This window comes from Ahaetulla prasina, chromosome 2 (assembly GCF_028640845.1).
Source record: "Ahaetulla prasina isolate Xishuangbanna chromosome 2, ASM2864084v1, whole genome shotgun sequence".
In the NCBI taxonomy this organism is placed as follows: Eukaryota; Metazoa; Chordata; class Lepidosauria; order Squamata; family Colubridae; genus Ahaetulla; species Ahaetulla prasina.
Window position 1 is genome coordinate 247,272,504 of NC_080540.1, and position 27,560 is coordinate 247,300,063.

At 34.6% G+C, this 27,560-nt stretch overlaps 1 protein-coding gene across 1 annotated transcript; it reads right to left on the reverse strand.

Annotated features, from left to right (window-relative positions):
• Positions 1-481: 481 nt before the first annotated feature.
• On the reverse strand, positions 482-26,989 carry SNX2 (sorting nexin 2). The gene is made up of 15 exons (XM_058170918.1): positions 26,831-26,989; positions 22,901-23,018; positions 20,095-20,258; positions 15,732-15,798; positions 15,523-15,566; positions 15,287-15,428; positions 10,934-11,012; positions 7,944-8,019; positions 6,570-6,683; positions 6,242-6,335; positions 4,710-4,915; positions 3,220-3,363; positions 991-1,071; positions 812-883; positions 482-643 (listed from the first exon to the last, which is right to left on the reverse strand). Exons 1-15 carry the CDS (start codon positions 26,936-26,938, stop codon positions 593-595), a joined length of 1,560 nt encoding a protein of 519 aa, XP_058026901.1. The 5' UTR covers positions 26,939-26,989; the 3' UTR covers positions 482-592.
• Positions 26,990-27,560: the final 571 nt, after the last annotated feature.

Consider the following 27,560-nt stretch of genomic DNA (forward strand, 5'->3'; position numbering starts at 1 on the left):
TTTCATTGTTTAGTATCCAAGATTTTTGCTAAGGCCAAATAAAAGGCATTTAAGTGCAATGGTTTATTTTTGAAAATACTGTTCATATGCATAAAACTGATAGAACTACTAAATACCAATTATTTTACCAGGGTTTATAGTTTATAATCAATTAATAAAGAACAAAATTAACACAGGTGATGATTAATGTTGCACAAGATACATCCCTTTATTACTGTAATCACAAAATCTTGATTATTTACAGGAATGTGTATGTGAACATTAATAAATGCAATTTGTTTCATAAAGATCAAGTAGACAGAACTTATAGTAAAGAACAAAAATAATGTTCTGGCCTTGCATTGCACATCTTAGTGCAAACATTAAGACACAATAGTGTTCAATTCGCAAGTACTGCAGAATGTCATGCCACAGTCCAAAGAGGGTCAGGACATGCAGCTGTTAATAAGATGCTATAGTATATAAAAAGCCACATGTTAAATTCATAAAATATATAGTGGTTTATTTGGATGATTTTAAAGTGATTTCATTGTGGAATTTAATTCAACTGGGACAACATCCAAAGAATCTTCATATTGGAATGTCGTCTTTTCTAGGCAATGGCTTTGGCTTCAGGTAGGAATGCTTCCCAGTATTTTATCAGCTGGGGAGGGAACAAAAAAAGAAAAAGTTGTAAACAGCATTTCATGTATACACATGCATATATGAACATACAAACATGCACGACTACCCAAAATTCTTTTAATGTAAGCGTCTAATGAATTTCATTGAGTAAAACACTAAAATGTGTTATGATTGAAAATAATCTTACCTGCTGCTGTGTTTGCACTAATGATTCCAAGTACTTGATTATAACAGTTTTGAAGTCTCTCACACGTTCTTTCTGACAGTAAGAGAATTAAGGTATTTACTCACTGAACAATCTTGCCAAAGTTTATTTCATTAAGATCCATTTAATAAATATTTTTTTCACAACAGCTGTATACATGCCTCGAATCTTCCTACTTCTTTGCGTATTGTTTTGGAGATTTGTTCAAAATCCCTCTCTCCTTGTTGAACTTTTGTTTCCCACTGAAAGTTAAAAAAATGCATATAATTTAAACATATATAATTAAGCATATAACTATTTTTTAAAAGACTGAATGTAATAATGAATAGCAATATAATGTAAACTAAAAGGTTTGTTATTCAAAGTAAACCTTCTATTATATCTATAACCTTAGGGATAGTAATGATGATTGCAATTATTCTTTATTTTTCAGTAGAAATGATAGCATATGTATTTTCCAACAATATAATTTGAAGACTTTCTCGGGCAGTATTATTCAAAACACAAATTTGCCTTTCAAAATTAATAGTGCTTTTGGTTTTAATAATAGACCTATAACATGGATCTCCAACCCCCACTCTGTGGCCCAGTGCCAGCCGGTTGAGAACCAGGCTGTGCAATTGGCGGGTGTGTGCGACGGTGCATTTGTGCAAGAGGCGCGCACATGCAACCATGCCCTCTTCTGCCATGCTGCCGGTCTGCAGAGCTGGAAAAGGTTGGGGACCACTTACCTATAGCATAAATTCTATGTCCAGATATACTTAAAAGGATTAATTATTCTTAGATTTAAGAACACTTAATATTTAAGTCAGCCATTCATATATCTGTTACACTTGACACATAGTATGAAATACTCTACAAAAACTACAGTAGTCTTGGAGTTAGATACTCTAGGCCTATATCTTACATTCTATTTGAATAACTCGTATATGAATCAACATACAGTCGCTTATTTGGAACTATCATCTCTAAAAAGGATCCTTCCACTAAACAGAATTTCTATATAAAATTAAAGATCAATTAAAGAATATAGTGATTGCAGTGAATATGTCAAATTGGCTATTAAAAGTTTCCAACTCAAATGTAATTATGGAAGAGTGTTCAAAGGAAACTATGACAATGTATAGAAGAAAAGCTGATATGTAGAAAACCTGACAAAAGCAATTTAAATCCAAATTCATTTTAAAAAGAAATTACTCTGTAAAAGTTTCAATATTAGACTTTTAAAAATAGCCTGCAGTTATTTATTAATTAAATTTATTATTATTATTATTATTATTATTATTATTATCATCATCATTATCAATAATAATAATAATAATAATAATAATAATAATAATAATAATAATAATAATAATAATAATAATAATAATAATATTTTTATACCGCCCTTCTCCCGAAGGACTCAGGGCGGTTTACAGCCAGAAATTAAAACAATAGCAATGTACACTTAAAACAAAATTTATGGATTGTGTTAATAAACAATTGACTAAAGAATTAAAATTTTGGGCACCAGAGATACTTAATTTTACAGTAGCTGAGTCACTTAAGAAAAGCAACAAGTATTTTTACAGAACATATGTTGGTTTTCTGTGCCACGCAATAATCTGATAATTCAAACAGCAGCCAATTATACGAAATTACATGTAAAATGTTTTCAGTAAACTGTTCCCTCCTTATGTACATTTTAACTACAAGTGTATGGTACTCTAAACAATTATTAATAGGCAAAACCCACTATCCATTCTCAGTCATTTAATCCTTATCGTATCACTGGAATACTGTATGCTCTCCTGAAAATTGAGCATTTTCATAAAAGTATAAAATCTTTACTGAAGACTATATGCTACTTTGTTTAAAAAAAAAAGTATGTCTCGTATTTAAGAAAAATGTAGAGGTGGATTTGCTTGTTAATGAATATTAACAATTCTTATTCAATGTAAGAAATAAGAACAGGAAGCGTATGTTCTCCTACCTCTTCGATTTCCTTGATGAAGCATAACAGAAAAAAGTGTAGAGATTATGATTATGATATCTTCTAGCTCTTTTAACATTCTATTGATGATAGATTATGCTATACAAGTGAAAAATATGTATATGCAATTGTAAAGATGACAGTCAGAAATTTATATTTTGGAAATGAGTATTTCATATAGCAGAATATAAATTGCCTCAATCTAAATGCTGTAACTTTTTATTTTAAAAAGTGGCATTCAGTTTGTAAAATACAAATATGAATATACATTTAAGAAAATGTATGAGATTACTATTATTCTAATAATAATTGAACTAATGATGATTAAAACCATATTTGAAATGCACTAAAGGCAAAGAATATGAAGAACAAAAAAGTTTTTTTAATTAAAAAGGCACTGCATTATAAAATTTACCTCTCTGATTTCATCTTTAGCTTGCTGTAATTTGTCAGGTTTGTTTGCAAGCTGAAGTTTAGCTTCAGCCTCTCGTTTTTTCTGTAACATGACTTGAGCATCTTGCCATTTCTGCCAACATTTCATTCGATGATCAAATACACCCTATAAACAATGTGGTTTAAAAAAAAGATGACAGTAAGCTTATTCAAAATCTGACATTTCAAGAAAAAAGTTTTGCATCTTAATTAAAAAGAGCTCTGATCATTATTAAATGTTTAACTTAAATGCCTATAGTTATTTATCTACAAAATAACTTGAATCTAAAGAAGAATTTAACCTGGCCATCTGCTGCCTGTAATGTACAAGACTTGTGGCTGGGACTGGGAGCCCAGGATGACCCACATGTGTCTCCTTATTCTCTTGTAATCCTTTCCTGTCCAATCTCTCCACTCTGTGAGTGGAAGGAAAAAAAGGAGCTGGTGCGGGGGAACGAAATAATCTTTGGGGTCAACGTCTCTGTGCCTGACCTTTTTTTTTAAGGCTTATTCTCCTGCAATTACTTTTTCATTGATCTTTCTGTTTTACGGGGGTTAGGGTTAGGAAGGAAGGATAACAAGACAGGGACAGGACAACATGCACCGATTATAATGGCAATTGTGTGATTGAATGATAATGTGAAGGTCGTAAATGTGGACACTGCTCATAAAGTTATTTTTCTTCAGCACCATTGTAATTTGAATGGTCACTAAATGAGGCAGTTGGCAAGAAAGGTTTACCTGTATCACTGACTTCATGGGAACTTCCATTTATGAAATTTTCTTGGCAACAACATATTCTGTTTGACATTCTGTTTTTCCAGGATTTTTTTTTTGACAGCTCAGTTTATCTTGCAGTAAAATTGTCTAATGTTGTCCCATCAAAATACCACCCAGACATCATCCTGAATAGTTTTCAAAGACCGAATTCAGAAAGGTTCCAAGAACTTGTATGAGAGCTCCCTTGGTATAATGATTAAGAAACTGGGATATTTTGAGTTCTAGTCCTCACTTTCTCATGAGATCTGCCTTGGGTTCAGGAAATACGTGGGATATAAATCAAATATCATGGCAAATGTCATGGCATTGAATATAAATTCTGCATCACAGGTAATCCTCACTTATGGGACCAGCAATTCCATCGATAAGCAAAGCAGTGATTAATTGAATACGACATAACATCATCGTGCTTAGTGATGGCGGTTCTAGCCATCCCTATTGCAGTTGTTAAGTGAGACACTGTTTGTGACTGTGTGCCAGATTCCTCATCAATCTTGCTGCTTGTTGGAAGCTGGTTGCGAAGTTTGTAAATGGTGATCACCTGATTGTGGGGACACTGCAATAGTCATGTGAGGACCAATCAGAAGTCATTTTTTTCAGCAACAAAGTAATTTCAAACAATCACTAAAGAAAGGTCATTAAGTGAGGAGTACCTATATATGAACATTTGTATAGATTTAAATGTGGGCTTACTTTTACAGCACCAATAAGACGAATGTAATCACTGAGTAGCTCAGAGAACACATAGAAATCAGCAAAAGCTTGTTCTTGATGCAACTGGTCTATTTTTTCTTCAACTTCAGCAAGCTGAGACAAAGCTCTTGATAAAGCAGTATGGTCTTCCGAGTTTCCTAACATGGCAGCACTTTTAGCAAAGGCAGCTGTATTGACTGACAGTTCTGAAACAAACAAATGAACAAACTCATATGAATCTTCTGCACCAGGGCTGTTAAACTCATGGCTCACAGCCCATATTTGTCATCACTGGTGATGCCAACACCCGGTTTAGCGAAGGGGGGAAAAGTCATGATATGTCGCATGACGACGACATTACGACGTAAGTTTGACACCCCTGTTCTACACCAATACTCAATTCTATTCTATCTATTATTTTAACCGTTTTTAAGAGATTACAAATTCTGCCAGTAAGCACATGCTAAAATCACAAGAAGTTTGTATGTTACTCTTAAAATGATAGTGTGTCTGATATGAAATAAACTTGTGTATCAGTAGAACTATTTCAGAGTAAAAACCTATCATATTACTACAATCTGTGCTAAAAAACAGATTCTGCCAAAGTTTATATAGTAAAGTGTTGGGAAATTGCTGCCAATGAAGCAAATGTCAGTAAAATAAATTTAGTCGTGTGTATTGTAATGCAAAACATGTAAGGATTTGGATGCTTGTGTAATTTACTATCTCCTCGTAAAAAGATTATATGCTGCACTTTAGATTAGATGTGGATCTTCAATATCCAGTTTAGGGCATTAAAAAAAAACCTGAACATCGTATTGATCTAATACAAAAAGAGGACAAATGTCAAGAAGAACTCCATTCTCTATCTTACACATATCCCATTGATTGCACTGGAAGATTTATGTACCTGATTTAGGCACCTGATTAGCTCCAACCTTGATTCACCCCTTCCTATCCATTTCTATGAAATTAGGAAAGACTCCTGCAACTGACAAATTTCCAATTAACTATGTTAGTTTTCTTTCTTAAATCTCCCATTTTAATGGTGCTGTACATTGGGATTTATATACTAGGACTTGGGAAAAGATACTATATCATACTTCAATCACAGATATTAAGTTTTTGATACTTGATACATAGATATCATCTTTTACTCTTTAGCATTGTTCATCCAGTTCCTCTTATTGTAAAAAATCACTTTCCTTAGTAGTAGGTTGCAAAAGAAGATATTCAACTAATCCATTTAATGCAAGATTAATGTATTTATAAGCAGAACACTCTAAGAATCCCAAGTGTTCAGTTACTTCACAAACCGAAATTATTTGGTAAGAAATATCCATTGAAAAAAATGCTTTCCCAGTTTCTAAAAATCATCAACATTTTTGCATGAGATGTATTGTACATTGCATAGTTCAGCATTTAGCTAGTTTCTTGTCCTGAAAATGTTTAAGGTTTCTGATCAGAAGAGATTTTAGAAACATTAATTCATGTTTAACTTTTTAAAAAGTAAATCTAATTAACATATCTACCTTTTCTGTGACAGACCAAGGCTTCTACACTACCATGAAGTTTCCGAAGTTGCTGATCGAGATTTTCAAATTGTTGTTGCTTTTCCTCAAACCACTGGCAAAATGAAACAAATAAACAAACATTTGCAATTTATGCTATATTGCAAACTACAATTCCCTTCCTAAGGCAAGAAATTAACTCAGTATAAACAGGTGGTCAACTGATGCAATTGAGAATCCAAGCCAATAAGTAAATTAATATCCCATTTTCTACTCCTATGGTTTTAAAATGCAACTGTTGAACCTCATTAATTCATCTCATTATTCAAGTCGAAAAATCAGCTCTTACTGCATCCGATTCATTCATCTTGATCGTCATTTTGTTGACAGCGTCGGCAGCCTTGTTTACCATCCTCAATATTCCTGCTCCACTCAGAGCCTGGGTGTTAACTGCTCTCGGCAGCTGGAATTGAATGACAAATAAGGGCAAACAAACTGGTTAAAAGGCTGGAGGTTTAACTGGGCACCAAAGGGACTGAAAAGGATGTAGTGTTTTCTTCCCCCTCATACATTTCAATATAGTGGAACCTAATTTCTTAAATTTACTACTTTTACATCCTCAGAGGAAAACTTAAAAAAATAGACTTTCAATTTGCTTTTCTTCTGCACCTTTACATTTAGATGGAACACAGAGACCATTTGTCAAAAGTTGTTACGCTGCCGCCAAATGCTTTAACTGGCTACTCCTATACCAACAGCAGTGGAGCTTTTAAGGGCAATACGATGCTACTGCTTCCACATAACAAATGCACTGACAACTTTTTTGTTGTTGAAGATATTTCAAGCACTAACCTATAACTAGGATATAATGTATCCTATGTTAAGAGAGAGAGAGAGAGACAGAGAGAGAGAGAGAGAAAGGGAGAGGGAGGGAGGGAGGGAGAGAGAGAGATTATAAGCTAGTGTGTTTAATTATGTATGTGAACACTAATTTCAAACCCTGATTATGCACATGCACCTTTCCATAGAAGATCTGTTTTTCCCTGCACCCACATAAACACAAGAAGAGAGAGAGAAGAGAGACAGTTGGCTGCAAAACTATTAAACCTTTCCAGGTATATTATTAAAAGAGTTTAGTTATACATTTATTTATACATAGAAGTAACAAAAGATGGTTTCTTTAAACAGCAAGAAAACGTATTTGGGAAACCAAATCAAGTTTCCACGCTTAACATGATATGTTAATAACCAGCTAAAGTTCCAGCATTCTTTTTCACCAAACAGCAGTTTGTTAGGCCTTACAGTATCATTTTAGGACACACTGAATAATTTGGAAATCTGTAACATTTATCAGCAGGAAAATTACATCAGCTGTATTTTAATCCAGCTAGAAATTTTTATGAAGATAATTTTCTATTTTAAAATGAAATGTCAAATTTACAGCACTGGTGTCCTCTACCAGGGAATTAAATGATTACAAGCTTTTTTGTTCTTATAATACAAAGATGTAATCCGATATCAACTATCACATTTTGAAACAGAGACACAATAGTCTTTGCAGAGTTAATCAGATTACTTATTAAATGCCAGCAAGAAAAGAGGATTTCAGTTGCCTTAGCTTTAAATAATGAAAGTTTGTTAACAGCACTGTAGTTGTGCACAAAACCAGATGTTTGGTAGGTAATATGTAAAACTAAATAAATAGAAAAATAGAATTAAATACCTCAGAACATTCCAAGAACTGTCTTAAATCAGGATCTTGTAATAAGGTTGGGTGTTTTACCGTTCTCTGTAGGTACCTATAATTTTAAAAGTTAGAGAACATTTAGTGTTCTTGATAGCATTAAAAAAATGCCATACAGAGAATGAATATATGCTAAAACAGTCAGGGGAAGACAGTGTATTTTAAAATTTGCAACAATTCCAAGATATATAGGACAGTTCAGTCTCAATAAAAGCTTTCAACCTTTTTTCCTTTTACTAAAACAACCAATTAAATATCAATATTTATGGAATCTAGAATGGAAGCAAAACTGTGTAAACTAGCTTGTTGATTTGACGAAAGCTAGAATTTCCAGTTTACATGAAAAAAATAACCAAAGAGCAGAACTATCCCAATATGTGAAGCTGTTCCTCCTGGAATAAGTTTAGTAATTCTAATTTTTGTTACAAATGGAAAATTAATGGATATAATCTGATCAATAATATGTCATACCCCATCCTTATATATCAGTGATCACTCCTATATTATAACACTTTATGATAGGAGCAACTATACTATATTTACTATTTACCATTATTTTAACATATTATTAAAACAACAACAATAATATGTTCCATCTTTACCATCCTGTGTTTAAAAAAAGAATGTGTGTGCTAACTTTACCATTTATTCTCCCTTTCTGTTAAACATTAGTTAGGACATTAGCTCCAATTCACAAGAATCTGTGTGATCCAGAAGTTTAGTGAGAATCACAGATAAGAAAAGGCAACCAGGGCAAATTACTATACATTTTAGAAAACAAGTCCTGCCACACCAGCTCTTTTAGATTTCCCAGTAGAATGCATTTTACTGCCAACATTTATTCATTTAAAAGATTCATATGGACATCATCTTAAGATACACAACTCTGGCTGGCCAATAGCAATAATATAGAATTAAATATCATAAAAACACAAAACAAAACAAAACAAAACAGAAAAATCCCAGGCACCACAACCAATCTCCAACAATGCAGTCAACATCACCATCTTCAGACTCAAGCTCACTCTATGCCTACACTTGGGAGAAGAGTTAGCTCTTTATGGTCTTCTGGGAGGTTAAGATAGGGGATGCCTGACAAATCTCTAGGGAAAAGCACATTCCACAGGGGCTGCTATGGAAAAGGCACACTTCCTAGGTCCCACTAAAAGGTAACACAGAAGGGTGGGGGAAACCTGGGGCTTACCTACTCTATCCGATATGGTAGATTAGGCAAATATCCTTTTCATGTTCTCTTCCGAAGACACCTGGATACCATCAAGTGTTATGTTTTATTATTGCTTTATCACTTAACTAAAATAATGGCTTCCATTATAGAACAATCCAATAATCAAGAAAATGTATACAATCAATTTATATATTTATATAAAAAAGTTATGCAGACTCAGTATAATCTCACAACTTTAGTAAGGATTTTAATTGATAAACCACTATCTTATTGTATGCTTAGTAGCAAGCAATGTACTAGAATACTACAAGAATCATTTCTACATTATATAGATATATGCCTGTATGTAGGCAGATCCACCCATCCATTAAAGCTGGCCCAGCAAATATGCAAAATAGAATCTATCTTTGAATAACAGTTCCTAGGTTACTAAGGAATATTTTCATGACAATATCAACAGTCCTTTTATTGTGCTTACACAATAAACACAATTTATCAGTCTTACTCTCACCCTCAAAAGAAACCCTGTAATGTAATTTCAAGAAGTAAAAACACTTCATATTTATTTTTTAGCTTTTATTATTCTTAGGGTCATAATCATGGAAAACCTCCATCCTCTTGCCCTAAATATGGAACACCAATACCAACATCATAATCATATCTACAAGACTAAGCTGTTGGAAAGTTGCTCCATGTCAAAAGAGGAATTGCCAGGAATGTAACTATGTCAGTTTTGATTAGCTTTGTTGTATAACAAGATCAGGGCATATAAAAGTCTTTTTCCAATACAGGGGGGAGGAGGGGAATCACTCATGCACCACATGGGCATGACATAAAGTGGATTATTCTAGTAACATCCTAAAAACATTCAACAGTATTACTGTGAAGTACCTGATGCTATCTGATCTTGATTGTCTGCCTGCAGACATTTTGTTACCGGACATTTTGTTAACCTCTTCAGTTACTAGTTTGGTAACTATCCTAGGAAGGTAAAGCATCTGCCAGCAAACAAACAAGCTCAAAGAACAACAAGGACTCCACAGTTCAATCCAGGCTACATATATTCATTTTATTCTATTGGTGGGAAAAGGTTTTAAAAATGATTTAGTCTGGAATGTGAAATTCAGGGAAGCCAAATATTACTTTGAGATGTTACAATGATACTAGACAATGTCTCAAACAAAAGATCAGTCCTAGAATACTGATATACTGGTGGCAAGTCTTCCCTTAAGTAACTGCTACATAGAAACATTTTGACACACTATGATTTTTCATACATAGTAATAAAGATAGCATAGAAGGATGGCATTCAAAACCCTGCCTTTCATGAATAAATCACAAACACTTTCATAGCGGATGTCACTTGCAGAAGCAGTCAATAATGAAATCTAAAAATTGAACTCTAGATCAATGTAAACTAACTTTTGAAGTCCTTCCAAGTACCACATTAATATCTAAGCAATATTTAAAACAGACAATGTTTAAACGCTGGATCTTGAATTATATTTGATTCTGAGCAGATGCAGCTACCTTTAGCATGCCAAACAATCTTTCTGTGAGAAAAGATATTTTCTGTCTTTCATATCTACACACATACAAATACACGTATATATTCATACTGAAATATGCCATCATCATTATATAAACAATTTAATATCAACTTCAGATTTTATTCTGAATGGTTTCTTTTACAGTTTAGCATGTAAAATTAAAGTCTGAGAAGCAAATAGAACTGTATACTTCACTGCACATTCATTTAATAATGCTATAAATAATCAATTACCTTTCTAACGCTGCTCTTCTTTTTTCTACAAATTCTGTAGATGAGGAATCTTCCTTGCCTACTTTTACCTTCGTCATACCTTTGAAGGAAGTGACATAAATTCATTTTTTAACCTGATGAAATTCTGAAGTTCATATCTTATATATTAATCTAATAAGGTCACATTTATAGTAACTGCTGCAAGGTTACTATGTGTACAAAAATGGAAGACTATAGAAACACCAATAATAGAAGAACACCTTGTGAAAATGACAGTTTGCAGAAATAGCTAAACTGACTTTGATTATGGAGGGAATTAAGCTACCTTTTATAGGTTTTTGCTGAAAACGGACAAAAATGAATCTATTGGGGCTTTACTGATTTAAAATGTTTGCTTATGGCAAGAATTATGATATGTAATATGGAAGGGTGGAGATGGTAATTGCTATATTTGTGACTACTTCAAAGAAGATCTAATTGCTTTTATGATCTTTTTCTTTTTTTTTTTGTTATTCTTCATTTTTTCTTTTATCCTTTTATAAACTTGTATAAACTTTTTCTTTTTGCATTTTTTCTAAGTTTCTTTAGTTTTTAAAACCTTTGCAAAATCTAATTTTAATAAAAATTATTCATAAAATATCTTAAGGTCACAAAAATAATTTGAACATCATGCTTTCTGTTCTGTAAATATGAATTTACTTACAGTATATGAACTGTACTATGGTAATGTGGAGAGATCTGAGCCGGCCAGTTTTAGATTATTATTTTCCTTTGCGGCTAAACATTATTGTTCCGATATGAGTGTGAGACAAATGTTTTCATTTTACTTTTTAAGACTTAGTGTCCAATGCAGAAATTAATATGCTCAATAATTATTTTCCTTCAGATCTATCATGTTCCATGCTTCACTTGATTTTATTCTTTTAATTAAAAAAAGCAAAGCAAAACAGGAACCTCAACAACTATATTTTCCTCAAAAATATAAATGGTACTAACTGCACTCTTAGGCTATTTCATTTACCCTCCAAAAAACGTAAGATATGCTGAGGTGGGAAGAGCATATTGGGAGATTAAAAAGATAACTGATAATTTATTCAAATACTAGATTTCTGGAAAATGGGTGTTTTTATTGCTGATTCATACATTGCAGACATTTGGGGAGAATATCTGTGACATTCTTACAAAGCCCTAAATGGACCCACTTATTTAAAAAGGACAGTGTTTTGGTTACTCTTTTAGTAGTCTACAGAAGGGAGAGTGACTACAGTGAAACAAAAGAAGTTGTTTTTGTTATTTTCTATTCATACATAGAATCTGAAGAAAATCATTTCAGAAGCATAAAAGACTAGGATCAAAGAGACCACACAAAGTAAGTCAACCATCATATTTGCAATCAGCTGGATAAGTAGCACAAATGAGTTGTTCTCTTAGCCAAGACACTCCACCTAGCTCTAGCAGTCTTAGTTTAGATTAATTTCTGGAATAAACTATATAAATCAGATAAACTTTAAACATGAATACACTTTTTCATACATGAAAGCTTCATTCAGGTATCACTGAATTAGCACATTCATTTAGATTTACATATAATATATTATGTTCATCTTTGGAATATGCAATGAAAAATAAGAATATTTCAAAGAACATTCCTGAAATCCAAAGGAGAAAAGCCGTCAGCCACAGTCTAGGGCTATGCACACTGCAAAAACAAATTGGAAAGTGTGCTTTTGACCCTGGTAGAAGTATAGCCGTTCTCAAAAATCAATGGGACTCTTAAAATAGCAGCAGCTCTTTTTTCAGACTCAACTTATATTGAAACTTGAAAAAGATCAGGCACTTAGTGAATAACAGAAAGTGCTGTACTTTTGAAATATCCAAAAAACTTCTTTCAAATTATTTTTGAAATATGCAACAATCAATCTGAAACAACCAAATAACCAAACAATAAAACCATTTAGTCAGCATTCTGCTCAAGTTTTTTTCAAACCAAGTATTAGTATTCTCAATATGAATGCACAATATTTTTCCTCGTTAGTCTATTCCATTTCTCTTGGGAAAGAATTCATGTTCATTTTCAGAGATATTAATTCCCTTGATTAATTTGAACACCTTACCAAAGGCTTGAAAGTGTTGTTTCTACAACTTTACACTCATTATTATCCTATACAAAAATGAGTAAGCTTTCTTTAATTAAGAACAGTTGAACATCAAAGTTTAATGGTGTTGTGAATATAAGTACAAGCCAAAAAATAACTTGAGATGTGCATCCAGTTTCTCTCTAAATATAGAGAGCCAGTTTGGTCAAGTGGCTAAGGTACTAAACTAGAAAATGGGAGTCTGTGCACTCTGGTCCCACCTTAGCTATGAAAGCCAGCTGGGTGACCTGAGATCTTTCTCACCAACCCACTTCACAGGGTAGTGTGAAAATAGGAAGAGGGAGTTATTTTGGACATGTTCACCACCTTGAGTTTGTAAAAATAATAAAGGCAGGATATAAATAATAATTTCAGTTGTGAGTTCAGTTGTCCACAATAACTCTGAAGTGCTTATAAATAAAACATTAACATAAAATATATCAAAACAACAACAACAACAACAACTGAACGGAAGACAATAACCAGACTAAACAACAGCAACAAACCATAAGGGTTCAACCATCATTCTAATTGAAGGCCTGGGAGAATAACCAGGGTTTTTACTTATTACATTTTACTTATTACATAACTGGTCATAACTTTACTTTACTTTACTTTACATAAATACAAACATTCAAAATGTTATGATCCAGTAAGATACAAAATACATAAAACATGCAAATGAGTCCAAAATACACTCTGGAAGAGCTCCATCTGCTTGCAAATGGTGGCTAATCTAACTTCCAACCACTTTGGTTATGGTTTCTAACTTCTAATCAAGCAGGAACTGGGAATCTAGGATAATACTCAAATCACAGACCTACTTCTTCAGGGATATTAGTCCTGACCCCTCGCCCCCCCCCCCCCATCGGCATACACCGCTGAGCTTCTGAATATCCTGATGACAAACAGAATTGTGTTCTGCTAGGATTCAATCTGGATCTCCAGAACCTCTGTACACTAGGACAAGACTTTAACAGCCTCACCACTGTGGCCCAGGGTAGAGATGTAAAACTGAGTATCATCAGAATACTGGTAATCAGTATGTGATTAATAGAGAGATTAACCTAAATATTTTAACTGACAATTTACCATAATATTGAAAAAGTAGCTAAATGTTCCAAGATCAAAGGACAACTAAATAGACATGGAAAATACATTCTGTCATTCAAATATAGTGTACTTTTCTTTCAAAAAAATGTTAATTTAGTTCTTACATATTTTCTTCTTCTTTTTTTAAATCTTAAAAGCAGGGCTTCCTTTGTTTGTTTATTCATCAAATTTAAAAACTACCTATCTCCTTCGGGACTCCGGGTGGTATAGAAATGAAATATTAAAAATAAAATAAAAATTAAGTAAGAGACAAGGACACTTAAAACGTAATATTAAAAAGTCAATTAAAAGGTGGGAGAGGGGCCTTCAGCGTGCATGCTCTTCTGTAAGCTTCAAGTGAGATAACAGACCCAGATTGTTAGACATTTCCAAAAGGCTATGAGACTAGGGAGGGCTGCCTCGCTTCTAGGGACAGAATGTTCCAAAGCCAGCAATGGCAGAAAAGACTCTCTTCCTAGACCCTGCCAGTCAGAATTCTTTAACTGACAGGTTTGTGACATATCTGTCCTGCCTAATCAGGTGGAATGTGCTGGTATAATGGGACAAAGATGGTTCTGTAAGTAACCATACCAGCTTCACTTCCTTCTTGGGGAATGCAGCCCTTTGAGAATGCAGTGAAACTACTGACCCCTTCTCAGAAAATTGTGTTTAAACACATCACATATATTGTGACTATAATGCAATGGAAACCTATTAAGTTTAAATTCAGTTATCAAAATATTACAAATAACAAATACGTAACATAGTCATATATGTATTTCATCATTTCATTAACCAATAAGGCAAGTTAATTTTCAGTTAGATAATAAAATTCAGTGAAAATAAAATGCATTAATAAAGTAACTATTTTCTTTATCTCCTCTGGCCTCTAAATAAGCAATTTAGTTGTGGTTAGAGGTTAGTGAAAAAATATTTTTCCCACCCCCTCAAGTTCATAGACCTCTAGACATTTAAATACAGACCTCTTGAGGGGGTCTTTGGATTCAAGGTTAATAACCCCTACTCTAAAAGTAAAATTTGTCAAATAGATGTAAAAATAGATTTATGTGATGCAACGTAATTTTTACTGTTAGAATAATAGTTTCACTATGGAAGATGAATGCCATTATTCATTAGTCACACTTACCTACAATACTCTTTTCTGGAGCCGGTGGTACAATGTAACCAACATGAAGATATTTTGATGCTAACTTGCCATACAAACCAAGAAAATCACTGAATCTTCTTTTAACAGAGAATTCATTTTTGTGAAACATAGTTAGGGAAGTCTAAAAAAAAACCAGAAAAAGGCATTTGTAAAATATACCACATTTATATAGTGCTGAACACTAAACATTTGATTAGTTATCATGTAATAGGTACCTTTGTAGTGACTCTGTATGCCATGTAAGCATTCATGCCATCACCTGTATGGTACATGAATAAATATACACATTTATTAACAATTGAATTTATCCATTGATATAATTTATTAACATTAGAGTTTTTATACATGTGACTTTAATAGTTATATCAAGCTTTAGCTATAAAATAAAGTAATATTTAATTAATACAGCAATTTTCAGACTCACCAACTTTTTCTGGATCTGACACATTAATTTCAATATCAAATGCATCTCCATTTGCTTCTTCTTCAATCTAAAAAAAAGGTAATATTAAATAGTAAGTAATCTTTCCAAGAATCTAAATTTAATGTCTAATCACCAATTCTAAAGATTAAACAACATATTTGCATTTCTGTAGTTCAAGAAATATCAAAAGCCCAACTATAGCTCACTGTATTTTTAATAAGGCAATCATTTGAACAATTAAGATTAGACAAGATAAAACACAATATTTCCTAATTCTGAAGATTATGAATATGATTAAAGTTGAGTAGCTATGACTGAAAAGTTTTCATACAAAAAAAGATTATGATTTCTCAGCATTAAAACACTTTTTCAGCACTGAGAATAAAGGCTACTTGTATTTTGATGAAAAACATTCCAACAAATTATCCCAAATATAATACAACTATTTATGACAAGAATTGCAAAAAATATTGGCATTCCTATAAATATTTTTCCAATTGTCACTAAAGATTAGAAATAATTCCACCAGCCAATCCGATAAAAGCAGACTTAGGAATACCATAACAGATACATGATAGATCCATATTGGAACAAACAAAAGTCAGAATAAAATCAAATAGATCTGGCTCTTTCCCCACAAAGCTTGTGGTCATGGATAGACCATGTTCATGCCATTTAAAAACAACAACAGGTGAATTAATTAAAACAGAGTAAACCCTCAAAAAGGCTGAAAGACAGAATTGCAGAGCTTTTTGTTAAGATGAAGGATCTTATGGTGTACAGGATAAACATTCAAAATTTAAAAGCAACTAGGCCACTAACTTTGTACTCCCCCTGAGTTATAGTTAGATCTATAACTCAGTTTACAGCCTTTGTTTTCAAATAATTCTTTTTATTAGGACCATGACTTTTCACATTTATATTTTCTACTCTAGATAAAAGAAATGAGAATGCAGCATTTTTTAAAATCCTGTGGTATACACATTCATATGCGAGTCAAATGTTTAACATTGAGAGACAAATACCATTTTCCCACTTTCGTTCCTTTTTCCTCATCAACTGCCATTAACCCTAAACTTTAGTTAGATTAATGTCATCGCCTTGCTCATATTTTAATGGATTTAATGGATTATTAAAATTCCACTCTACTTGTAGAAATCAAGTTCCCTCTGAAGGAAAATCCGTTTTCAAGGTACAGCATTCTAAAACAACTGTACCAGTTTAAACACAACTGGAGATTCATAATACCATGTTTGCAAAAATCAAGTCATGAACTGAATACAACTATGTTTATGTTTACCATATTATACAAATCAGACAAACAAACAAAAAATAGTACCTAATCAAAAACACTCCAACAACACTGACAGGACAAGCCATTTCTACATAAAGAGAGATCAAAAACCCCACACCCTTCTAGCATTGATGAAATTACCTAGTTGGGTAATAAAACACTTATAAGAATACAACCAAACTCAGAACGCACTAAGGACCTCACAGAATTTTTACTAGAATAATCCCTTGATATAAACAAAGATGGAACCAGCCAAAGATGTTGCCATCTTTTTCTGTTTTTCTTATTTTTCTATTTTATTTTTCTTAAATAAAATAAAATAAAGTTAATTTTATCTTAAATTTATTTAATTTTTATTAAATTAAATTTATTTAATCTTAAATTAAATAAAATAAAAATATTTTATTTTATTTTTATTTTTCTATTTTTCTTAGCATGCTGCAAAGAACCCAAAATCCTGATTGTGTTTGAACTAAGAAATTTATGATCAAGATAAACTAGATGTTCCAATCTAGTGAGTTCTTAATAGAAAATTTAAGTGGTTTAAATATATTCTGAGTTCAGCATGCTTAGTGGAGGATAAATATATGGATAGAGAGAATAGATACAATACTGGCATGAGTCCAGGCTATTTGAGGAATCTTCTCAGCCCAATGGAACTGGTCTGCCCCACCTGTGCCAACAGAGGGATCATACTGTATGTCCTTGTCCTTGACCATATGTCCTTGTCCTGTTAGATCTCTCAGCGGCTTTTGATATCATCGACCATAGTATCCTGCTGCGGCGGTTGGAGGGATTGGGAATGGGAGGCACCGTTTATCGGTGGTTCTCCTCCTATCTCTCTAACCATTCGCAGACGGTGCTGGCAGGGGGGCAGAGGTCGACCCCGAGGCGCCTCACTTGTGGGTGCCGCAGGGGTCCGTTCTCTCACCTCTCCTGTTCAACATCTATATGAAGCCGCTGGGTGAGGTTATCCGTGGTTTCGGGGTGGATTATCATCTGTACGCTGATGATACGCAGCTGTACATTTCCACACCGAACCACCCCAACGAAGCCGTCGAGGCCGTGCGAGTCTGGATGGGGAGGAACAGGCTCCAGCTCAACCCTTCCAAGACTGAGTGGCTGTGGGCTCCGGCATCCCGGTACAGTCAGCTTACGCCATCGTTGACTGTGGGGGGGGGGGGAATACTGACCCCCAGGGGAAGGGTGCGCAACTTAGGTGTTCTCCTGGATGATCGGCTGTCCTTAGAAGAACACTTGACGACCGTCGCCAGGGGAGCATTTTATCAGGTTCACCTGATTCGCCAGTTGCGCCCCTTCCTTGATCGGGACTCCTTACGCACGGTCACTCATGCCCTTGTCACTTCCCGCCTGGACTATTGCAATGCTCTCTACATGGGGCTCCCCTTGAAGAGCACCGGGAGGCTCCAGCTAGTCCAGAATGCGGCCGCGTGGGTGATAGAGGGGCACCACGTTGCTCCCGTACAACACCCATCCTGCGCGGCCTGCACTGGCTACCGGTAGGTTTCCGGGTGCAATTCAAGGTGCTGGTTATCACCTTTAAAGCGCTCCATGGCTTAGGACCGGGGTATTTGCGAGACCGCCTTCTGCCACCAATTGCCTCCCAACGACCTGTGCGCTCCCACAGAGCGGGCCTCCTCAGGGTGCCGTCGACCAAACAACGTAGGTTGGCGGCCCCCAGGGGGAGGGCCTTCTCTGTGGCGGCACCAGCCCTATGGAACGAGTTACCTCCGGGGTTACGCAACTCCCCGACCTCCGGGCCTTCAAGCGTGAACTAAAGACTTTATTATTTCACCGAGCGGGTCTAGCCTAAGAATGTATTTTAGCGAAATTTTAATGGGTTTTTAATTGGTCTTCAACCGTTTTAGTGATTCGGCCACTAAATATTTGTTTTTAAATTGTTTTTTAAATAGTGTTTATTTATTATATTTATATCATAGTGTTATGTGTATTTTAATATTGGCTGTACACCGCCCTGAGTCCTTTGGGAGATGGTGCGGTATAAAAATGTAATTATAAATAAATAAATAAATAAATACTGCAGATTCCATCAGCCAAGGATTTTCAGCTGCTGGGATCCAGAGAAGAGCCTTCTCTGCCCTGGCTCCTGTCCTCTGGAACATCTTATCCCGAGGTGAGATTGGTTCCCATTCTCCAGATGTTTCAAAAGAGCCTCAAGACCTGGCTCTGCCAGATGGTTTGGGGACCCAATGGGGGAATGTTATACTAGAGATGGTTGACTAATTAAAACTCAATGATACCTTCCCACCCCCATGTGTCTGGCTCCCTTCTTTGCCATCTTGGCTACTTGATTTTATCTGTTAATGTTTTTACTTGCTGAGTTTCTAGAGTGGATGACTTTAATGTTTTTCAATTTTTTATGATGTAAGCCACCGTCATTGGCTACAAGATGGGAAGCAAATAAATTTGATAAATTAATAAGTACTATGTCTCTGCCAAGTTAGCAATCAGAGGTATCTCTAAGCTGGCAAAGACATAGTATTTATTTATCAAATTTATTTGCTGCCCATCTTTTAGCCACTGACTCTGGATAGCTTACAACATAAAAAAATTGAAAACATTACGATCAGACAAGATAAAGCATAATCCTTCCTAATTCTGAAGAATATTGTGAATACGTTTAAAGGTGAGTAACTATTACTGAAATGTTGAGTAACTATGACTGAAAAAATAAAGTCAGGATATTAAGTAGATAATTGCAAAATCATTCAAAGCTTTCCAAGTTTTCTTAATTGGCAATAGCCACTGTGTTAAAATATTTATTCCAATATTCATTCAAAAAGGCTCCAACTACTTATATACAATTAATATAAAACAAGACAGCATTCTCTGCAGAAGTGACCATAATTGTAGGGATTATAAAACCAGTTCCATGCATAAATTTATCATAAAAATAAATACCAATTTCTAAAGCAAGTTAACTATTTCTTTATTGCTAAATAGTTTTATTGTGGACAGTGCCAATATTTACTTTGATTATAAATTCTGCACCCAGATTGAAAATTGCCTTATTAACTTCACTAATACCTCTTCTCTGCATCTATCAAAATCCACAGGGGCCACTACTGTTTTTGATTCGATTCTTGGTGCTATTAGTGTTGTTGGGGTAACAGGAGTTATAGCTGGAGTAGAGTCTGAAGAAAGTATTGGTTCCCTTTCTGGACTATCCAAAGAAACTTCTTCTGTTGCTTCTAGACAAAAAAGAGAACCATTCATGCATTAGCCTGCATATTTTTATACACATGTATACAATGAGAAAGATTTATCTTCTGAAAGTATCTTTCATTTACTCCTGTACAGATCACTGATCCTCAATATGTGAAAAGTCTAGAATTCAGAGCAAGCTTAATTTAAATAATGTATTGCATGATTAATATTTGTAACATATTCTGTACTCCATAGTTACTAGTAACAGAAACATATCTGTTAATGCAAATTAAGATAAATTGCAAAAGTAATTAGCATACTATTAAAAGGAATGGAAGCCATACTGAATACACATTTTACCATCATCCATCATTTAAATACAAATGTGGCTAAAAGACAAAGTTTAGAGAATGAACCTTGTACAGCCTGTAAGCCTGGTGGGCTTCTAGGGCCAAGCAGGTGACACACATGCAGATTAATAATGCAGTTTGTTCTTTCTACAAGCTGCCCTCTTAGCAAAGATTAAGCCATAATTTCAGGCATTATGAATATAGATTACAATATAATATTTGTGTTTTTATATATGTATGTATGTATGTATGTATGTATGTATGTATGTATATATCTATAAATTATAAAGGGATCAGATAGAGAAATGAAGTAAAATAATATATTTCAAAGTACATTTCTACACTTAAAATGTACATAGCCAAATAATCATAGTTGTCAAATGACTAAATATTTTAACTTACAATTGAGCATAACATAGTATTTTGATGATAAAACCTTAACGCATCTTAGAGTGTATATATTCTACATGTCCTTGGATTCAGGACATTCCAAGTATCTTATGAACAGTGAGCTTCTTGGATGGTGTGCAAGAGAAAAGCTGCTGATGCAATATATTTTTATATCATTATGATTGTTATAATTCATCATAAAGCTGTCTTTAAATAAAGTAATAATGTTAAGCTACTGATCCGGGAATGTAACATCATAATAATTAGAAGTACAAGCAGTCCCTGTTTAGCAACTGCCTTGTTCAGTAACCGTTCACAGTTATAATGGTGATAAAAAAGTAACTTTAATGACCAATGCTTGCATTTACAACTTTCACAAGTCCGAGCAAAGGAAAAACTGAAGTAACATTATAAGCACAGACAGAGTTTCTCTTAGCAACCATTTGACTTTAACAACTGAGATGCAGGTTCCAATTGGGGTTGCTATACCTATAAAGGATAAAGCAACCTTAGATCCTAATAATGAATTACTCTGTCTCTGACTTGTTTTAATTATTTAGAATTCAGGAAATATAACATTCTTTTGCAATAGTAATCTCTGCCAGTTTCTTTAGGTCAGCTTCTGGTAACTTTATTACTCATTGCTAGATAACAATCAGAAGTAGTTTGGTCACTGCCTTATCCTAGTTTTTTTTTTAAAAACCAATCTAGTCCATTTCCTGTCAATCCCACAAATACAAATAATAACATTAGCTTTTCAAAATCAATCAAGACGATACACAATTTGCTTTTTACTTAGTCATAGATTTTTCTGCAGTTTCTTTTTCAATGAAAAATTGATACCTTATGGAAAAACACTAATAAGGAGTGGCTAGGACAAGCACTGTTTATATTTTTAAGTAGCTGTTCTCACTCTCAAGAAATTCTATATTGGTTTGTGAAATACTTGCAGTTATTTAGTTTGCTAGAGGTCGCAATCCAAGTTAAATAATCAATGTAACTTATCCTAGAAATTAGCATCAAACCTCCCCTAAAAGCAACTGAATAGAAATAGCAACTTAATACAAATGCTAAAAACAACTGAATAGAAATACTCATTTAATTGTATAAGTAACCACGTGAACAAGCTTCTCATACTGTGTGTAACCTTGATTATATTCTGCCTTAAAGAACAAAATGTCATAAAGATGAAATACATCAGTTGTTTGATCTTGGAAAGCAATTGCTGCATAATTTATACTACAGGATTCTCAGAAATGTGCTTTTCTTCCAAAGCAATCCAGTACATGATAAAGAAAAAAGGGAAGTCCAAAAGTTGTAACTTCTGCTCTAAGGAAAACTAAAGTAGGAGAACTCAATTAATACCATGCAACTGAATGACCCTTTCTTGAACATCATTTACAAAACCATGCCTGTCAGTACATATGCACAAATGAAGCTAATTTAATTCAACTATGTCCTTCATGCTTCAGTTACTGAAACAGTTTCAATAAAACATGTTCTGTGTTATACTTTAAGCCAAGAGAGACTGAATATAGGAAATATGGCTTGCCTTGTTAAACTTAGGTCAAAGCATGATTTCCCAAGATGAAACATAATAGGAAGCTGTTAATATGCAAAAAAAGAGAGAAGAATGAACTTTTAATCTTTCAATCTCTGTATATAAAAAGAAAACAGTATGTATTAAGACTAACAAAGGCCTGATATTTTAATATGTCATAATTTTACAAAGGAGACATTTGCTTGTTACCCACTGCAATGCTATAGTTGCAATGTTATAGTTAGGCAGACCAATTTTGTTTAAATGTTAAAAACTGTTCTGATGTATTTAATACTAACTAAATGATAATAAAGGATGTAAAACAGGTCACTAAAATTATACACTGAAAAAGCATGCATGAAGTTTTTCCAGTAAATAACTCATCTACAAATGGGAAAGAAATTACCAGCAAAAAGATCTTCCCTGTCATCATCTAATAAGATTTCTGTAGGCTTAGGACCGTTTGAATTTGTACTGATGTCTTCTGCTGGAAGACTGGCTGGTTCTGGAGATGAAGGGCTTGACTAGAGAAAGGAATGAAGAGTTGAGAAACAGTCAGTATTTACACTATGCTTTTTTTTTTTGTTAACATTCACAAGCAGAGAATATATTTACTCATGTCAGCACTTTCCATTTCCTCAAAGCTGTAGAATAACACACTAAGAAACCATTAATTATTGTTTAGCAGGATACCTTAGCTAATGTTTTCACTTAGTGATATTCACTATATTGTTCAATCATATGCACCCAAATCTCAGTCTAAAATTTAATTCATACTTGTTAATCCAATTTAAATATGGTAACATTTTTTGATTTTTAAATCTCCTATAATAGGAAATAATTATTGCCGAGTAATAAAAAGAGGTTGATTTAAATATAGATGTGAACTCTTAAAATTATAACCATATGAAGACTAATTATATTAAATATCACTTAATACAATTGAACTTCTGAATTCATTTATATAGATTTATCAGTAAATGATTTTAAAAAATATTTATTTGTAAGTTGTAGTAGCTTAAAGTCTCAAAACCTTAAAAAAGACAATGGTTGTCAAGTGACTGTGCAATAAGGCTAACACTGATTCTCATAAACAAGATTTAAAAACATTAAAATACTTAAGTTTTATACACTGCTAAATGAAGCAAAATAAATTAAGAAATTGGCTGCCAATGAATGAAATATAAATGGCTAGTAATCTAATTTCCTATGGAGCTAATCTTAATATAATTTCCTATGAAACTAGCCTAAGGCAACTCTAAGGTAGTCTATCTAAAATACCAACTGGACAATATTAGATAAAAACATTTCATGGATATAAAATAAGGTCTAACAGATCAGGTTTATTTATTCAACAAATTTCTAGCAGGATAAGTGACTAAAAGCTAAGCACCATAGAGCCATAGCAATACTTCTGAACAAAGAGGTTCCATTTAATTATTACATATACAATGCAAAAGGAGTAAAATACCCCAGACTCTGGAAGGGTCACTCTTCCGTTTGTTCACTCCAACAAAGACTGGCTAAGTGCAGTTGGAAATTAGATGTGTAGAAGAGTAAAAACTGATCTCCAGTGTTTGTCAGCAAGTCAACCTTAATTTACTTGTTTAAGTTAAAAACTATTTCAATTGCAAACTAAAGCTACCAGATTAGAAGTCATGAACATTTTGTGGTTGTGAATTCCATTACTGCCCATTCATTTTAGTATGTGAAACCATAGTCTACCGGTAGAACACTTGGCACTCAGGTTTTGAATATACAATAATGGCACATATAATCAGGAAAAGAAATATAAACCAAACTTTGGGTACCAAACATAAGCTATTCAGACAAAAGAAATGCCAAAGCTACCTATCCTTTCTGGAGGTATGCAAGATGTATTGATCATCTATAAGATTCTAATAGCTCAAAACAAGGAATTCTGAAGTCAAAATATTTTCCACACCTGTACTAATTTCCCTGGGGTGATTACATATAATAGAGAGCTTCCCTGGAGAGATTAGTGTTGATTTAAATTACATGCAAGGCTTTGTATTTAGATTGCAGATAATGCATCTGAGCATTTATGTATTTATCTGACAGAGGAAACAGTGCTGAGGCAGGACAAACTGATAAGATATTTACAATGCAACTCTAACGTAGTTCTTTTAAGGTATTAATACTTTCATACCCTCTACCCATGCCTGTTAATACTGCAGGATATAGATATGCTGCCTTAATTGTTAAATGGAATCAAATCCATGGGAAATGGTTACTTTAAAAAATAACTAAAGCCGCTATAATTCTGTAGTTATTTGAACACTGAACTTTCAATAACTCAATGAAACAACACAGGCCTTTTAGTTATATCAGAATATTGTACAACATACTCTGATAAACAGCAGTGTCCCATAATTGTAGAGATGAAACCTGTGATAGTAACTTTGTTATATAGCAAAGATTTTAACTAAAAATCTAAATTCATCTCTCATGCATTGAGTTGTTGGGCTCAGAAATTAGTGACTTCTTACCAATTAGAAAATTAAACCTACAATTTAGTTACAAATTCAAATTCTGCAAATATCAAATCTTTCATTTATCACCATTAATTTCACATCAATGTACATTGATTTTATACATGCACATACACAATTTCTGTTGTTTCAGTCTTTTTTCCTGTAAAAGCTACTTTGGCTGCTAGTCTCATCCACAACACAAGAGTAAGTTCTAGGGGTCAAACTCCAATGTATGAGAAATATGAATATCTATATAATTAATCTAATTAATACCAACAAATTATTTCTAGTTGTCTTATTTATAGTATTATATATTTAAACTGAGCAGTTTAGAAAGGCAGGAGTACTATATTCAAATTTCTGAAAGCATATTTCCTTCACATATTTTGTCTATTTTTTTCACGAGGAAAAATACTACTGACTCAGCATAAAAAGGTGGAAGTAAGTTTAGGAAACAACAGCCAGCAAAGCATCAGTACTTCCTTCCTGTGAGAGAAGGCTCGCTAAATGCTTTTATCTATCGTACATGGCAAACAGATACTAAATGTGGTTGTTTACAAATTAGAACATTTTGATTTATATTTTGTATTAAACCTATAAAGATTAACATGAGACAAGCCACTTTCTAGCTTATATAATAGTTGCATTCAAGATACACAAGCCAGTGCCTGAGCTAATTAAATTTTCATCAATGGTGCAGGACATGAGTACCAAATAAGGAAACAAATAAAATCCTATATTGAAAAATACACACTGTGTACTACTCCCCTTCAATTTATCCGTAGGGTTATAGCACAACCATCTGCACATCAACTGAAAAGTTAACCCATTGATTTCACTGGATGGAACTCCCAGCAAAACTTCAGAAGTATTTGAACATCTTCCAGTAACACTTTATTCCCCAATTAGCAGCCCCCCATAACAGTTATGACAGTAACAACCGAGGAATATTTGTAACAGCAAAAGTAGCTCAGGAATATTCAAATAAGGTAGTACTTGAGGTAAGATAACAGTTGAGGCCAAACTTTATGTGAGACATTTGTTAGGTGAATTTGGCCTCATTTTATGACTTTTCTTGCCATGTTTGTTAAGTGAATCTGGTGTCCCCATTGACTTCGCTTGTCAGAAGGTCACAAAAGGTGATCACATGACCCCAGGACACTGCAACCATCATAAATATGAGTCAGTTGTCAATGGCATCCGCATGTAAATCGTGTGACCATGGAGATGCTGCAATGGTCATAAGAGTGAAAAATGATCGTCAGAGACTTTTTAGAGCTCTGTTGTAAACTTCAAACGGTCACTAAATGAACTGTTGTAAGTCGAGGACTACCTGTACATCCACAGCAAGCCATTTTCAGCAAATGTTTTCTTTATGCAGCACAGCAAGGAATATGCTCACTCTCAAAACAGTTGGCACTTTCAGACCTCATTCTCCAGGAGAAGCAGCCCACTACTAGAGAAACCTACTGGAGGAAATCCACTCAGTGGCTATATATGCCCTTGCCCAAAAAGTGGGGAAAATTAAATCGCTTGGTGGTGGTGTTTTTTTAGAAAAGTATCACAGCTGGGAATAACCCAGAGCTGCAATTCGGGTTGGCGAGCCCCAGCCCCAGGGAACGGCAGGGAAAGAGGAGGCAGGTGCCACTCGCAGGAGTAAACCAAGGTTTGAGGAAGCCCTCCCCACTTTAATTCCTCCCACTCCCCACAATTAAGTCAAAACCTCTCGGACGGAGGGAGGGACTGCCATGACAAACCCAACAGCAGCTGCCCTGGGAGAAGAAATAAGGAGTTCCAAGGAGAGAGGAAAGTGGGAGAAACCGCGACTCCTTCCTCTTTACCTCCAGGGTAGAAACGGTGCTGATGAAAAGGTCCTCCCCGTCCTCCAGCTCCTCGAACTCTGACGGCTTGCCGTCCCCAAACGGAGGGGGCTCCCTTTCTGTCGCCATCTTTCCCCGCTCTCCCCCCTCCCAACCCCACTCTTCTCAGAGGCGCGAGATTTCCGGCAGCTGCAGCCAGTCAGATGACGAATATAAACCACGCCCCCCTTTACTTCCCCCCTCACGTGACGGCCGCTGTGGCTCCATGCGCGAGAGCCGCCTTCCCTACACGAGGCCGGGAGGGGCGGAGCTATAGGGAGAAGCCGGTGGAACCGGAGGGAGGGGCGTGGAGGGGTGAGCGAAGGGAAGGGCGGCCTTGTGGAAGTGGGAGCGGTAGCAACGTGGATGCGGGAGCGGAGAAAACCTCTGTTGCTTTTCTTCTGGGTGCGGGGAACTTGGCTTGTGGCGTGTAAATCTCCTGTTGTCCCAAAGGTGATTTTATATGAGGCCACTGGACTTTCTTGGGTTGTTTTTTTTTCCCTTTGAAGATGTTTCGCTTCTCATCGAAGCAGCTTCTTCAGCGCTGACGGGATTGATTGCATCCTTCCATTCTCCATCCAGTCAGAGCTGAAGAAGCTGCTTGGATGAGAAGCGAAACATCTTCAAAGGAAAAAAAAACCCCAAGAAAGTCCAATTGCCTCCTGAAAAAGGGGGCATGGGACAACCATGACCTGGATGACTTGAGAATCTC

Excerpts from the sequence above, each read along its gene's own strand:
- SNX2 (XM_058170918.1), bottom strand. The coding sequence starts at position 26,938 with ATGGCGACAGAAAGGGAGCCCCCTCCGTTTGGGGACGGCAAGCCGTCA. Across the intron at positions 3,364-4,709 it reads GTCTTATTGGTGCTGTAAAA|GGTGTATTTGATCATCGAAT; the intron begins GTAAGCCCACAT and ends CATTGTTTATAG. Across the intron at positions 1,072-3,219 it reads CTAAAGATGAAATCAGAGAG|TGGGAAACAAAAGTTCAACA; the intron begins GTAAATTTTATA and ends TTTAACTTTCAG.